At 50.9% G+C, this 16,511-nt stretch overlaps 1 protein-coding gene across 1 annotated transcript; it reads right to left on the bottom strand.

The window, feature by feature from the left end:
* Positions 1-91: 91 nt before the first annotated feature.
* Positions 92-15,163, bottom strand: LOC105469466 (nuclear RNA export factor 1). Its single transcript, XM_011720491.3, has 21 exons — positions 15,007-15,163; positions 13,477-13,663; positions 13,103-13,256; positions 10,972-11,055; positions 10,704-10,808; positions 10,495-10,575; positions 10,316-10,385; positions 10,085-10,173; positions 9,852-9,959; positions 8,824-8,933; positions 7,001-7,037; positions 5,817-5,885; positions 5,681-5,736; positions 4,958-5,065; positions 4,784-4,842; positions 4,558-4,673; positions 4,392-4,434; positions 3,448-3,520; positions 2,759-2,941; positions 561-621; positions 92-438 (listed from the first exon to the last, which is right to left on the bottom strand). The coding sequence occupies exons 1-21, from the start codon at positions 15,032-15,034 to the stop codon at positions 400-402; spliced, it is 1,860 nt and encodes a 619-aa protein (XP_011718793.1). The 5' UTR covers positions 15,035-15,163; the 3' UTR covers positions 92-399.
* Positions 15,164-16,511: the final 1,348 nt, after the last annotated feature.

Here is a 16,511-nt window from a genome sequence, read left to right as displayed (position 1 = left end):
CCTCCCTGGCCCCCCCCCTCCCCCGCCCCGCTAGAGGGCCCGCCCTCCCGCTCAGGGCTGGGAGGAGACAACCAATCCAGAACGCAGAACACAAAATACAACATCACTCTTTATATTAAAAAGTAAGGAGGTCCTGGGGTTAAGTACACAAAGCACCTAAATCCTTCGGGTAGTTTAGTGTCAGTTCTACAAAGTAAGCTTTGGCTTCCGGGCATCAGTGAGGCTCAATCTTCTGAAGGCTTCCAGGGCAGGCGAGGAGAGGGATCAGGCAGCCCTCCCTCCCTCGGTCACAGTCACGGGGCGGCCTAGGGCCAGACAGGAGGAGATGACAGACGACAACCAGATGGTAATATCCAAGGACTATTTACAGGGGAGGCTGCTTCTGGGGCATGACTACAATCACTTCATGAATGCCACTTCTGGGATCTCGCCCTTGGCCTGGAGAAAAATGAAGGTCAGTAGAGGCAGGCCTACCATCTCCACTCAGCAACCCCAGCTAACCTGACCTCCGGAAGGCCCAGAGATCCTAGTGTTTTTGCCACTGTATTTCCAGACCTTACCTTGAGATGAGTGAAGGCCTGGGCAGATCTGGTGTAGTCCCAGTTGTTGTCCTGAAGGCACCTGGAGTGGAAGAACAGGCAGCTCTGTAAGAACTCTGACCCCTAAATGCCAGTTGGAAGTCCATTCCATAAAAGCACCCAGGTTTGCCAACAAATATGTACATTCTTATACATCCTTGCACTATTTATACAAATGAGAAATTAGTAAAAGTCCAAATGTTCTACCAATGGCTTATCAAAGATAAGGAATATTAAATAGCTGTCAAGAAGTCCAAGATAGTTTTTACAGTGGTAGGGAAAGATGTTCATGGTGTAAGTAAAGAAACTAAGTTGCAGAACAGTATATGAAAAGGAACTTCCATTTGCCTTTAACGTTTTTTTTTTTTTGAGATGGAGTCTCACTGCCGCCCAGGCTGGAGTGCAATGGTGTGATCTTGGCTCACTGCAACTTCTGCCTCCCAGGTTCAAGTCATTCTCCTGCCTCAGTCTCCCGAGTACCTGGGATTACAGGCGCCGCCACCATGTCCAGCTAATTTTTGTATTTTTAGTAGAGACAGATTTCACTATGTTAGCCAGGCTGATCTCGAACTCCTGACCTCGTGATCCGCCCACCTCGGCCTCCCAAAGTGCTGGGATTACAGGCGTGAGCCACCGCGCCCGGCAACCTTTAAAAATTTTTATGCTAGGCCGGGCGCGGTGGCTCACGCCTGTAATCCCAGCACTTTGGGAGGCCGAGGCGGGCGGATCACAAGGTCAGGAGATCGAGACCACGGTGAAACCCCATCTCTACTAAAAATACAAAAAATTAGCCGGGCGCGGTTGTGGGCGCCTGTAGTCCCAGCTACTCAGGAGGCTGAGGCAGGAGAATGGTGGGAACCCGGGAGGTGGAGCTTGCAGTGAGCCGACATCGCGCCACTGCCCTCCAGCCAGGGGGACAGAGTGAGACTCCATCTCAAAAAAAAAAAAAAAAAAAAAAAAAAAATTATGCTAATTTATGCACAGGCAAATTTTTTGTAGACTATCAGGGTTTTTTGGTTTTTTGTTTTTGAGACGGAGTCTTGCTCTGTCACCAGGCTGCAGTGCAGTGGCACGATCTCGGCTCACTGCAACCTCCGCCTCCTGGGTTCAAGCAATTCTCCTGCCTCAGCCTCCCGAGTAGTTGGGACTACAGGCGTGGACCACCAAGCCCCACTAATTTTTGTATTTTTAGTAGAGATGAGGTTTCACCATGTTGTCCAGGATGGTCTTGATCTCTTGACCTCATGATATGCATGCCTCAGCCTCCCAAAGTGCTGGGATTACAAATGTGAGCCACCTTGCCTGGCCAACTATTAGGTTTTTTTAAGCAGCCAAAAGCTTTGCCTTTTAAAATTTCAGGAACCCAGGCACGGTAACTCACACCTATAACCCCAGCACTTTGGGAGGCCTAGGTGGGCAACATGGTGAAACCCCATCTCTACAAAGAAATACAAAAAAAAATGAGTCAGGTGCTGTGGCCTATGCCTGTAATCCCAGCTACTCAGGTGCCTGAGGTGGGAGAATCACCTGAGCCCTAGCAGTTGAGGCTGCAGTGAGCTGTGATCACACCACTGTACTCCAGCCTGGGCATCAGAGTGAGACCCTGTCTCAAAACAACCAAATAAAAATCTGGCTGGGCGCAGTGCCTCACGCCTGTAATCCCAGCACTTTGGGAGGCCACAGTGGGCAGATCACGAGGTTAGGAGTTCAAGACCAGCCTGGCCAACATAGTGAAACCCTGTCTCTACCAAAAAAAAAAAAAAAATACAAAAAATTAGCCAGGCATGGTGGCATGTGCCTGTAATCCCAGCTACTCGGGAGGCTGAGGCAGGAGAATTGCTTGAGCCTGGGAGGCAGAGGTTGCAATGAGCCAAGATCACACCACTGCACTCCAGCCTGGGCAACAGAGCAGGACTCCATCTCAAAAAGGAAAAAAAAAGGTGGCACATGCCTATAGGCCCAGCTACTCTGGAGGCTGAGGTGGGAGGATAGCTTGTGCTCAGCAGTTAGAGGCTACAGTGAGTTATGATCACCACTACACTCCAGCCTGGATGACAGAGCAAGAACTTGTCTCTATAAAAAAAAACCAAAAACACACACAAAAAAACCATCAGGAGCTCTCATTATTTACAACTAGCCCTCCTTCAGTTCACCCCGTCCTACACATGCCCAGTACTCACTTCTGGGACCACTCGAGGTTCATGCCAGACTGGGTAGAGAATGCCTGCAACATTTCCTGCTGCTCTGGAGAGAGGGTGGGCACTGGGCTGGAGGAAGGCGTGGGCGCAGGCATAGCGAAGGCTCTTTGGATCTCTTCAGAACTGGCATTCCGCACAAATAGCTCGTCGTTTACAATGCATAGCCTTGAGGACAAAGAGCACTTAAAAAGCTAGACAGATAACGTCATCCTCCCATCATTCCTATTCTCTGATTCTTTCAATATCCACAAGGTCCCCCCCTCCCCCCTTAGCTATTGTTACCTCTTATCATTTATCCCCTCCCATGGAATCAATGTTTGGAAGGATTATCTACCAAACACACTAGAGTTCTCCCAACCCATGGACAGTTCTTAGCTCTTTTATTCATCCTCACGACAAACTTAGGCAGTGAATATTGTTAAATGAATTTTCAGATAAGGCAGCAGCCTACTTGCTGGAAGTGGTGGAGCCAGGATGAAAACCCAGACGGCACAATTCCAGAGCCAAGCTATTAACTAACTGGCTCTTAACTAACTGGCTCTTAACTGTGAGCTTTCCCTGATTTCCTGTTGCCTTTCTGAAATCACCCCAAAGACTGACTCTACCTTCCAATTACCACACTGTTGGCCATGATTAGGACTGGTATCCAATGTGAAAAGCAGAATACTTACCCTGAATTGCTAGCAGGAACAGCAATGAACGTCCGGGTGAAGGCTCGCAAAGAATCCCGGGACTTTCCGTCCACTGCAATGAGAACAGCAACGACACCTTAGGGTCACTAGTGCTTTATGTTTACAAACAGCTTCTTGAATCATGGTCTTCTTTGATACAAAGAATCCTAGCGGGTCAGAGAGGGATGATTAAGTATATAAGGGTATAAGGGAAGCAGAGGTGGGGTGAAAGGTCAGGTCAGAAAGGATAATAGTAATAACTACAGCCGGGCGTGGTGTCTCATGGTTATAATCCCAGCACTTTGGGAGACCAAGGCAGGTGGATCCCGTCCAACATGGCGAAACCCCGTCTGTACTAAAAATACAAAAATTAGCTGGGCGTGGTGGTGCGCGCCTATAGGCCCAGCTACTTGGGAGGCTGAGGCAGGAGAACCAGTTGAACCCAGGAGGCGGAGGTCGCAGTGAGCCAAGACTGCGCCACTGCGCTCCAGCTTGGTGACAGAGTGCGACTCCGTCTCAAAAAAAAGTAATTACTACTAATCCACTGATAGCATCTGTGTGCCAGGCCCCAGGCCAAGCACTTTGTAAGTCACTTCAGTTACTTCCTATAGCACCACTATGAGATGGCTATTACTTAACCCCAACTTACAAATAAAGAATCTGTCTTAGAGGTAATGTTACTTGTCCGCAGCCCCACACAACCAAAACTGGGATGGAAACTAAGAACTGCCTGACTCCAAAGTCCTCCTAATCCCCAGGCTTTTCCCATATCCAGAAAGGACAGGTGGAGAGGCAGGCCAAGCCAAGACGGCTTGGGTTCAGAATGGGAGAAGGAGCTCAAAAAGAAAATGGGAGAGAAAGTAGCTGGGAGGCTAAGAGTGCTGAGGAAAATTCCAGCTGGGGGTGGGACCATGCTACAAACTCAGGACTCCAGAGATTCTTACCTTCCTTGAAGACTCCATTGACAGAAAAACACAGCAGTGTACTCTGAAAGAGAAGTAGCATCAGGTACAATGTACACTTCTCAGAGCCTGAGTGCCCCCCCTTGTCTATTAAATGCCACCCCCACCCCAATTTTAGGCTTCTGTCAGGGCACCAACAGGAGCTTACTGTCTGGGCGCTTATGTCTACCACGAAGGAATTGACGTCATGCTGGGTTTTGGGCAACTCGTTGAGGAAGGCAACAACGTTGAGACGCGTGTGCTTCAGCAGCCGGAACCGCAAGGCTGTGGGTGGAGGAGAAAGCTCAGCGGTGCTGCCACATACTCCTGAGTTCTATGACTGATTCCTTCCCATGCCCTTTTCCCATCGTATTTTGTTCATATCACACACTTACTAGGGTCTTTAAGCTTCTTCACATTTCTGCTATCCTTGAAATACTCGGCCAAGCTGCTTCTGGGGGAATAAGAGGAATGGACGTGGTGTTCAGAGCAGTGCTGCCAGCAGGTGCTGCCTTGTATCTGCTGGGAAACCCAGTGGTCCCGGGGAGATTCTGGGATGTGATACTCACCGGGCAGGGTTCTGAGGAATGAAAGGAATGCTCAGGGAACAGCAGGCCCCATCATGGTAGGCATCCAGGAGCCCTTGCCGGTCTCCAGAGTCATAAATTGCATAGTACCTATGGGAAAATCAAAAGAGAAAGTATGAACTATGTGGTCTAGAGCCATAAAAGGACCCAGTAGCTCCCAAGAGTGAGTTGTGGCCGGGCATGGAGGCTCATGTCTGTAATCCCAGCACTTTGGGAGGCTGAGGCAGATGAACAGCTTTTGCCCAGGAGTTCAAGACCAGCCTGAGCAACATGGCAAAACCCTGTCTCTACTAAAAATACAAACAAAATGGCTGGGCACGGTGGCTCATGACTCTAATCCCAACACTTTGGGAGGATAAGGCAGGCGGATCATGAGGTCAGGAGTTGGAGACTAGCCTGGCCAACATAGTGAAACCCTGTCTCTATGAAAAATACAAAAATTAGCCAGGTGTGGTGGCACACGCCTGTAGTCCCATCTACTGGGGAGGCTGAGGCAGGAGAATCACTTGAACCCTGGGAGGCAGAGGTTGCAGTGAGCCAAGATCACATCATTGCACTCCAGCCTGGGTGACAGAGTGAGACACTGTCCAAAAAACAAACAAACAAACAAAAAAAACCCCAAAAGAGTGAGGCTGAGGTGTGCCTGGGTCTGCCCACCTTTCCCTGCCAAACCCGGGGTGGGGAGGGGGGCCCTGGGATACTTACTGTTGTAGGAAGTGCAGGACCAGACTCTTCAAGTTTTCTGTTCCAAAATAGCTTCCCTGAAATCAAACAAGATATTAGGAACATGGAAGCAGTATTCTCTCCACACGTAAGTTCTTACTCAGTCCATGCTTCCTACCTTGCAGGGCGGTAACGTCGTGGGGGCTTCAACATCAAAGGCAATTGGCGGGGGTAGCTCATGGCCATCCTGTGGAAAGGAAATAAAAGTTGACAGTGTAGACTGAGCACAGTGGCTCACACCTGTGATCCCAGAACTTTGGGAGGCCGAGGCAGGCAGATGGCTTGAGCCCAGGAGTTTTAGACCAGCCTGGACAACATGGCAAAACCCATCTCTACCAAAAAAAAAATACAAAAATCAGCTGGGCGTGGTGGTGTGTGCCTGTAGTCCCAGCTATTTGGGAGGCTGAAGTGGGAGGATCACTTGAACCTGGCAGGCGAAGGTTGCAGTAAGCTACGATTGTGCCACTGCACTCCAGCCTGGATGACAGAGCGAGACCCTGTCTCAAAAACAAAACAAAAGTTGACAGTTTAAACCAGAGAGAAAAAGGCTGGATGCATAAGTAGACTAAAGAACTAACAGAGAAGGATCAGAAGTCACGTATAAAAGCATCATGAAAAGTATCCAGGAATCCAGGCTGGGCACAGTGGCTCATGCCTGTAATCCCAGCACACTGGGAGGCCAAGGTGGATGGATTAGTTGAGGTCAGGAGTTCAAGACCATCCTGGCCAACATGGTGAAACCCCCGTCTCTACTAAAAATACACAAAGAAATTAGCTGGGCGTTGTGGCACATGCATGTAATCCCAGCTACTTGGGAGGCTGAGGCAGGAAAATCGCTTGAACCCAGGAGGCGGAGGTTGCAGTGAGTCTAGATTGCACCGCACTCTGGATAACAGAGCAAGACTCCATAAACGGCCTGGCAAGGTGGCTCACGCCTATAATCCCAGCACTTTGGGAGGCCAAGGTGGATGGATCACCTGAGGTGAGGAGTTTGAGGCCAGCCTGGCCAACATGGTGAAACCCTGTCTCTACTAAAAATACAAAAATTAGCCAGGCGTGGTAGCACATGCCTGTAATTCCAGCTACTCGGGCTCAGTAAGCTGTGGCAGGAGAATCGCTTGAACCTGGGAGGCGGAGGTTGCGGTGAGCTGAGATCACGCCATTGCACTCCAACCTGGGTGATAAGAGTGAAACTCCGCCTCAAAAAAAAAAGAAAATAATAAAAAGAAAAAGAAAACTATCCAGGAATCCTTGTGAGTGGGAGACACTGTGCTTGTTAGAATGAAAAAATTATGGACTTACCAGGCGTAATAACTTGGGAAATCGTTCGCGAATGGCGCTGTCAAGAACGGGACAGAAGTAAGTGATGCTTCAGAGCCACCGTGCCTCCTGGGCTGCTCTAGGAGCAAATATACCAAACCCGAGGGACAGCCCATCCCATCCTGCTCATCCCTCCACTCCCTCCCAGCCTGTGCTCAGGGAAAAATGGCCCCACTCCCCACCTGACCCGGGGCACCCAGACATGGACTGCCTTGAAGGCTGTCTCTTTTCTCTCTGCCTGACCCTGAGTGTCAAGGAGCAGTACTCCAAACCTAGGCTTTAAGCCCAGGACCTCTTTCCCCTCCCTGCCCCCCTTACCTTCCACCTACTCACCTGTGCAGCCCCGGGAGGAGGGAATGGGGTGGGAGCCCAGGGGCTCCGCTGCCTCACCAGGTATCCATCAGTTCTGCCAGGTCTGGCCTTGGCCAAGACCCAAACACACCACAGGGATGGCACAGGATGTTGGGGCAGGGAGATGAGCAGGTGGGGCTCAGGAAGAGGAGAAGCCAAGGAGTAAGAAAGGAGAGGAAAAGGAGGAAAAAGAGAAAAAGGCAAGATGGGGCAGGGGCAAGGCAGAGATGGGGAGGTATAGGAGACACAGAAGAAAAAGAAAGAGAAAGCAAAGAAAAAGGGAAAAGAACTACAAGGCAAAAAAGCATCTAGAAAAATGAGGGAGAAAAGGGAGAAACTGACACAGCCCTTTCTTTCAGCTGCCCCATCCCTGTGGTCCAAGGTAGAAATGAGAAACAAATCCTTGCTGTGGTGAGTAGGCACTTGCTGTTGGCCAGGTCTCTGTCTGCTACCTGGGTCCCGATCTGAGCTGGGCGTGGGGAGCAAAGCAGCCATGGGGGCAGGAGACCTCCCTCAGAAGGTGTGAGGGTTCAGGCCCTTGCAGGATTGTGGGGGTGAGGGTCCATGCCCCACCTCTGTTGCCCCCAAGTTATCTCCTGATGGCCCCTCTGCGACTGTGCCTGTCTTAGGTTGTTCCTTCCCTGAGGAATCTTACCCGTCTCTGGCTAACCAGCCATCCACCGGGGCCAAACAGGGTGACGTGCAGTGTGTGAGTGAGGGAGAGGCAGCGCCCCCGAGGGGGTCAGTTCTCTGTCTCCTTGGTAGCCTATGCCCCCGTGGCCTCCACGCCCAGCACCTGCCTTGGGATTCCCTCGCCTGCTGGCGGGGCCCCAGCTCTGATCACGTCTTGGGGAACCCAGGTTTCTTCTTCAGGGAGATAGACAGATTGCATGCCACCAGCCCCTAGGAGGCCTCAACCTCAGCATGGGCAGGAATGCCCAGGCAACAACCCTGGGCAAGTGGATCCTGAGAAAAGGGTCCCTCTTCGCGCAAGGGCAAGAGGGACCATCACAGTACAAAGGACGGAAGGCCCATCTCAGTAAGGAAGTCCCAGGTAGGGAGGGCTTCCTCCGCCCACGGACATCAGGCTCTTGGTATAAGGCCACTCCATCTATAGGGTATGTACAAATACCCTCTGGTCAGAGTAGAAAGGAGAGATGCCTTTCCTGGAACAACAGGGTAGGGAGATTCTAGAAAAGGTTGTGTTCAGGAAGAAAGAGAAAGGCCACAGACCCAGCAAACAGATAGTCAGGTCAGAAGAGAAGAGAAAGGATCTCAGGACAAAGCTGGAAGACATAGACAGACCAAAGTGGGGAGCACGTGATCCTCCCAAAGGACAGGTGGTTCCAGCTCAGGGCTGCACATCTCCGCAGACGGGCCCTGGTCAGGATGCATTAGCTCAGCCTCCCAGGGGATGAAGGTCCCCAGGAGGGGAGACACAGGCTACAACTGACCTGATGTAGGTGGACTGGTCTCGGAAGGTGTCACACAAGGAGTTTCCGTCGAGCCAGAGCTCTTCTAGTTTCAGCCCCTTTATCTTGTCCAACTCCCGCTCAGACTTCAACTGCAAATGGTGGAAGGAAAAAAGGGAGGAGACCCTGGTGAAGACAGCCAACTGGATCCCCATACCCCCAGTACCTACGCTTAGCTCTGAAATCTTCTTTTTTAATCTCTTAAAATTTTCTTTTTTTGGGGGGGACAGGGTCTCACTCTGTCACCCAAGTTCAGTGCTGTGGCATGATCATAGTTCACTGCAGCCTCAAACTCCTGGACTCAAGAGATCCTCCCACCTCAGACTCCTGGGTATCTAGGACTACAGGCATGTGACATCATGCTTGACTAATTTATTTTTTAAATTAAAAAAAATTTTTTGGCCGGGCGCGGTGGCTCAAGCCTGTAATCCCAGCACTTTGGGAGGCCGAGACAGGCGGATCACAAGGTCAGGAGATCGAGACGGTCCTGGCTAACACGGCGAAACCCCGTCTCTACTAAAAACACAAAAAGTTAGCCGGGCGAGGTGGCGGCGCCTGTGGTCCCAGCTACTCGGGAGGCTGAGGCAGGAGAATGGCGGGAACCCGGGAGGCGGAGCTTGCAGTGAGCTGAGATCCGGCCACTGCACTCCAGCCTGGGCGACAGAGCGAGACTCCGTCTCAAAAAAAAAAAAAAAAAAAAAAAAAAAAAATTTTTGAGACAGGTTGCTCAAGCTAGAATGCAACAGCGCAATCATAACTCACTGCAGCCTTGAACTCCTGTGCTCTAGCAACCCTCCCACCTCAGCCCCCAGGAGCAGCCTGGACTACAGGCAAGTGAACTCCTAGCCTTAAGTGATCTTCCTGCCCTGGCCTCCCAAAGTGTTAGGATTACAGTCGCAAACCAGCGCATCTGGCCCGAGTTCTCTCTCTTGCCTCTTGCCATCACCAGACAAACTCTCTACACGCTCTACCCATCCCTTCAAAAATATAGCCGAGCGATCAATTCTCACTTCATTTCCAGAAAGGTTTAGGATCTTCAGGTTGGGCGCCTTCTGAACAATGCTAGACATGTCATCCAGCCTGTATAGCCTGTTGTTGCTCAAGTTCAAGGACAATAGCTGTGAGGAGAAAAGTTTAGAGAAAGCACCACCAGCAAGTGGATCAGAGACGAATCTGCCCTCCAGCCACATCCTATCTAACCCACCCTGCTTCCTCATGCCTAATACTGGGCCAAAGGCCTTACCTCAGGGATGTTCTCTTCAATGATCCTCAGGGTAGCTGCCATACAGCTTCTGCGATTCAGGACAACGTCAATGTTCTGGGCCACCAAATCTTCAGGAAGCAGAAGGGAAGGAAAGGGAAGGCTGAAGGGTTTGCCCAGGGCAGCATTAACAGTAAAACATCCTCAAACTTTCCCTCCCTGACAAATTCCACCTTGTCACCACCTATCTGAGAACTACTGCTGTCAACCAACCTGGGTCTGAACGGAGGCCCTTGAGGTCAAGGGCTTGCTGGGAGCCATCGTATCGTTTGCTCATGATCAGCTACAGAGGTAAAAGAAGGGTTTAGTGGTCACTGGGGTGGTATGAGTGGGGTGGGGGTGTGAGAAGTGGTAAGACTGGGTTGGAAACATCTAATTTGAGCCTGCCTCACCTTTAGCTGTTCTACTTGTTCTGGCTTCAGTTCATTCAGTATAGTGTGGGGCGGAGCAGAAGAGTTGATGATGATAGATATCTGGAGGGAAGACACAAAGGGCACAGAAAACTCTAGAGAAGCCTAAGCCGCAAGACCCAGACCAAGACCCAGTCCCTGCTCTGAGCACCAACTTCCACCTCCAGCCAAGCCAGGTCCTTTAAACACACCCTTCGGTTCTCCCGATCCAAAATCTTATAGTTGACAGCCTTCAATGCAGAGGCAGTGCTGGCGTCCTCAACGAAGAACTGGGCCCGTGTATTCTCATAGTGAAACTGCAAGAGGAAACAGGAGCATTACACTGGGAGTCCAGAGCCTCTTGGGGAGGGGCATTACACTGGGAGTCCAGAGCCCCTTGGGGAGGGGCATTACACTGGGAGTCCAGCTTGCCCCTTCACCATCCCTGATGCCTGGCCAGCCACTCAGGCCTTGTCTTACCTCAATAGGGGTGAAGGGCACACTGCACTTGCTCTGAATCATGCTCAGGAGCCATGCCTTGTCATACTTTCTGCCATAAGGAATCTAGAAATGAGAGAAAGAGCAAAGAAGGGAACGATAAGTAAGGCTGAATAGCAGACCCAACACAATGCCTTTTATACCTTCTACCAAACTTTAAAAGACTACCTAAAGGACGGACCAGTACTAGGTTTTCTACTTGAGACATACATAGATTCTTTAACTTCCTTTCTGTCTACTTACACTTACTATATTCTTTTTTTTTTTTTTTTTTTTTTAGACAAAGCTTCGCTCTTGTTGCCCAGGCTAGAATGCAATGGCACGATCTCAGCTCACTGCAACCTCCACCTCCCAGGTTCAAGCGATTTTCTTGCCTCAGCCTCCCGAGTAGCTGAGATTACAAGCACGCCTGACTAATTATTTGTATTTTTAGTAGAGATGGGGTTTCACCATGTTGGTCAGACTGGTCTTGAACTCCTGACCTCAGGTGATCCACCTGCCTCGGCCTCCCAAAGTGCTGGGATTACAGGCATGAGCCACCACACCTGGCCAACACTTGCTATATTTTCTTAGTAATAGGGCCTCACTCTGTCACTCAGGCTAGAGTGCAGTGGTGCGATCATAACTCACTGCAGCCTTCATCTCTTGGGCTCAAGCGATCCTCCTGTCTCAGTCTTCTAGAGTAGCCAGGACTACAGTCATGCACCACCATGTCTGGCTAATTTTAAAATTTCCTGTAGAGAAGGGGTCTTGCTGTATTTCCCAGACTGGTCTTGAACTCCCAGCCTCAAGTGATCCTCCACCTCGGCCTCTCAAACTGCTGGCATTACAGGCATGCGCCACTGTACCCAGCCCACTTACGCTTATAATCCCTCCAAAAAAAAAAATCGGCCGGGCGCGGTGGCTCACGCCTGTAATCCCAGCACTTTGGGAGGCCGAGGCGGGCGGATCACAAGGTCAGCAGATCGAGACCATGGTGAAACCCCATCTCTACTAAAAATAGAAAAAATTAGCCGGGCGCAGTGGCGGGCGCCTGTAGTCCCAGCTACTCGGGAGGCTGAGGCCGGAGAATGGCGTGAACCCGGGAGGCGGAGCTTGCAGTGAGCCGAGATTGCGCCACTGCACTCCAGCCTGGGCGACAGAGCGAGACTCCGTCTCAAAAAAAAAAAAAAAAAAAATTTTTTTCATTCTAAAAGTTTCAAGATACTATTTACACCTTGCCTGTCCCTCAGAGAACTTCATGGACTCCAAGCCCCATACTCAGCCTGAGCCAAATGAAGACATCCAGAGGAATTACTCCTTCCACAACCACAGTTTTCATATTTCTCTTCCACCCCTTCTCTGAACCTGCTCTAAGGTGTTGGAAGATACTGATTCCTAGGAGAAGAGACAGATACTTGACTATGGCGTAATCAGCTAACAAGAATAATTTTTGGGCTGGGCACGCTGGCTCATGCCTATAATCCCAGCACTTTGCGAGGCCAAGGCGGGCGGATCACGAAGTCAGCAGTTCAAGACCAGCCTGGCCAATACAGTGAAACCTTGTCTCTACTAAAAATATAAAAATTAGCTGGGCGTGGTGGTGGGTGTCTGTAGTCCCAGCTACTCAGGAGGCTGAGGCAGAAGAATCGCTTGAACCCAGGAGGCGGAGGATGCAGTGAGCCGAGATCACGCCACCGCACTCCAGCCTGGATGACAGAGCAAGATTCCATTAAAAAAAAAAAAAAAAGCCGGGCGCGGTGGCTCAAGCCTGTAATCCCAGCACTTTGGGAGGCCGAGACGGGCGGATCACGAGGTCAGGAGATCCAGACCATCCTGGCTAACCCGGTGAAACCCCGTCTCTACTAAAAAATAAAAAAACTAGCCGGGCATGGTGGCAGGTGCCTGTAGTCCCAGCTACTCGGGAGGCTGAGGCAGGAGAATGGCGTGAACCCGGGAGGCGGAGCTTGCAGTGAGCTGAGATCCGGCCACTGCATTCCAGCCTAGGCGACAGAGCGAGACTCCGTCTCGAAAAAAAAAAAAAGAATAATTTTTGTGGAATAAAATTAAACATCGCCACTCTGAGCGTGGCCTCCGATCTCTACTGTACCATCTACTTTCTCAAAGTACTCACTGTAATCTTGAACCAGTTCTTTGAGGTCCCATCCTGGCTGGTGCCAGCCCCTCCTCTCTCTGGGGGAGCTCTGTCTCTCCGCACAGTAACATGAATGCGATCTCGATCATGCCAAGTATCACCCCGACGGTTAGGTCGGGTGGTATAGGGGTTGCTGTGGGTAAACAGAGAATAAAATGACCACAAATGCTAGGAAAGTCTTCTCAAAGACCTTCCTGCACTGTGTTGGCGGGACTAAACTAAGACTGTTCAATCGCTAAGCTAGTCCTGGCATTTCTCACTATAACAGGTGGGAAGGAAAATGACATGGACAGTAAAAGGGCCATATAATCTCATGAGCCACTAAATTCAAACCAGACCAACTGGTCACTTACTATCGTACTCGGGGACCATCCTGGGCATCACTCATTGCCACATCTCCATCATCTTCCTCCAGGCGGGAAGACCGAATACCAGAACCGCCTCTTCCAGACCTACGGTTTCCTTCACCATATTTCCACCGGAAGGGACCCCGGCCTTTTTTCTTTCTTTGAGGGAAATTAACGCGTTCATCATCGTGTTCTGGAGTTAGAAACAGGAACACAAATTAGAAGTAACTGGTCCGGCTTGGTGTGGCAATCATAGTTTCTACTCTGAACTACTGGAAGAGATACATACTAACTACACAGGCCATCTCCATGCAAACTCCGCTGCCTGTCCACAGGAAAGAACTCTCTCTGTGGGAGGTCAGCATCAAGGAAAAGTTATTGGAAATCTGTGCAGGGCTTTTGAAAAATGAAGTAGAAACTGGAATTAGAAGCAGAATGTATAAATGTGAGACCCAAAAGTGTAAGTGAACACAAATCAGACCTCTGAAAGCCACCTGAAATCTGCCACTCAATACTTTGTCTATACAGTACAGATGCCAGTTACAAATATGATCAGTTTAAGGATCCTCTAAAAATTCTCCTTGTTCTCAAATTGCCACTTTGAAGTTTTCTGAGGAGCTCTTCGATTCCTTGGCCAGAAATGCCCTTTAACTCAGGAGACAATTTCTAGACTCAGGCTCTAGTGGTAGTGCCAGGCTAGGGTGCTTAACCAGGGACCCTGGAATGCTCTCCAGGAATATGATCTGATTCATGCTGTGCAGGACTAGCATCTTAAAAAGGGTCCCTAACTCCCAAAAGAGATCTGCCTAATACCGAGCACTCTGTAAACAATGAATCTCAACAAATGACCCTAGGAAAAAAGAACACAGAAGGCGCAGCTAACATTCATTGAGAACTGTTCTCCAGTACCGGCCACTATGCTTCAGGCACTTGATAGGAATCATCTCATTTTCCCCCCTACTTCCCCCCCAACTCTTAAGAAATACTGTTGTTATTCCACTTTAAAGGGGTGGAAGAGGAGAGTTTTAAATTCACGGTTTCAACCTCCACCATGCACTCCTAACTACTACAAAGAACTAACACCCAGTGTAGTGTTCAGACTGGAACATCCAGTTGATGTGTAAGTCTCGAATATTAAGCCAAAGCCCAGGCCCGAGGGTTCAAGACCGACTGGACGCAGTAAAAAATAGGGCACCAGGGCAGCCCACGAGTAGGGCACTAACTCACATTAAAGGAAGAGTCAGGCCGCCAAACCGAACTGACAGGCATCAACCACCCACAAAGTTCAAAGGAATCCCGTCCCCCTACACCCGAGCCACCCGCTCCGAGCCGCAGGTCCCCCAACACCAGGATTCCAGGAGGAATCCAGGAGTCAACAACTCGGTAATCCACCTCGAGTGCCCCCGACCCCCCGCGCGCCGCTCCCCGCGGACGCCGGGCCCCTGGCGGCCTCACGCCCCGGAGGCTGAGGCCTAGGCCGGCGCCGCCCACCCGCGCCCTAGATAGCCGGTTCCCGACCCGAGGACCAGCACTGACCGCTGTACGACTTCCCCTCGTCCGCCATGCCACAGCGAAGAGCAAGGGCGGGCTCAAGCGCTGGCCGCTACGCCGGCAAACGACCGAACGCCCAAGCACTCAGGACCGAAGTGTCCCTACGCCGGGCGCCACCGCATTTATATAGCAAGGCACGTCGCGCGCCGCTGACGTCCCAGGCTGGGGGCGGTGTCGCCGCCCGGAGAAAGCGCGACCCCCTGCGCGTGCGCACACTTAAGGCCGTCGTGCGAGGGGCGGGGCCTGACCCTCCGCGCCCTGCCCAAGACCTGAGCTTGCGGAACCCCGGCTGGTAGCCAGCAGGTCCCCGCATGTTTTCATCTGTCCGCTGACGCTGCCCTGGCAGCTTGAGTTAGTGCTAGAGCAGAGTGCTGCCGCTGCAGCCCAGAACTCAGCGGGGAACGGGGCCGTACCAAGGGCTTCCGAGGAATGGAGACCGCGCCTCCGGGTGGGAGTGATGGCTCAGACCCCTACCCGCATCTAGCCAGTGTTTCAGCTCGGCTCCTTGTCTATGCCTCGCTTTCTTCGCCTATAAGATGGATTAACAAATCACGAAGTTGAGAATTAGAATGTGAGCTCGAACGTTGACTAATGGCTTTTTTTTCCTCGAGGGCTTGACTCGGCAGGTACTATGCCTGGCACATAGTAAAAATTCAACATGTATTTGTGAAATAAATGAATTTCTATTCTGTGAATTTCCCCCACCCCACCCTGAGTTGCTGAGTCAAATGAGACGACATCTGTCAGGGGTTTGCCGAGCATTGTCTTCACAGACCTTCCATCAATGGCGTCCCCTGTTAGAAACCCATCGTGTCAACGGGGCAGACAGTGAAGCTCACCAGCAGTGGCAACTTGCTGGAGATGCCGAGGAGGAGGACATTTTAAAATATCAGGGCCTTGGGCTCTCCTAGACCCCCAAAAGCACCACCATCAGCCCCTGATTGATTGTTGTCTCTATAGCTTCAGCTTCCTTTGGAATGTATGAGACAGGGGCACTCGAGCGTCCTCAGAATGTGGTTGCGAGTCTTGGTCAGGAAGAACAAAGCACATTAATCTCTCTGGACGGTGGGTATTTTGGGCAGGTGTCTCCTCCATTCTCTGTGACTGGCTTTGATTTGGTGAAGTGCTTTGAGGGAATCAAAAGCCTCAACTGGAGTTGGGAACAAATTCTTCACCTTCCACTCCTGGCAGCAGGCAGAGCTTCTGCCTTGCTTAGCTCAAGGAAGAATTACGGCCAAATAGTTGGAAGATACAGATGAAACAGGTCCAAACACTGTTTGAGATGGTCCTGGAAGCTGCCACCAATCAGGGACCCCCTCTGGGATCCTGCTTCTGTGTGAAAGGAAGTTTCCACGCTAATCAAGTGTTGCAACACTTGGTTCTCCCCTGTCTAGAGGCAGCTGTGTGTCAGAGCCCAAAATAGCCTGCCTCAGCAGTGATACCTGGCACGGCCATTAGCCCAACCCTTTCAGTTCTGGTACTGGGCAGTG

Source organism: Macaca nemestrina, chromosome 12 (assembly GCF_043159975.1).
Source record: "Macaca nemestrina isolate mMacNem1 chromosome 12, mMacNem.hap1, whole genome shotgun sequence".
In the NCBI taxonomy this organism is placed as follows: Eukaryota; Metazoa; Chordata; class Mammalia; order Primates; family Cercopithecidae; genus Macaca; species Macaca nemestrina.
Note: the sequence above shows the minus strand (reverse complement) of the source record. Positions and strands in the feature narration are given on the sequence as shown.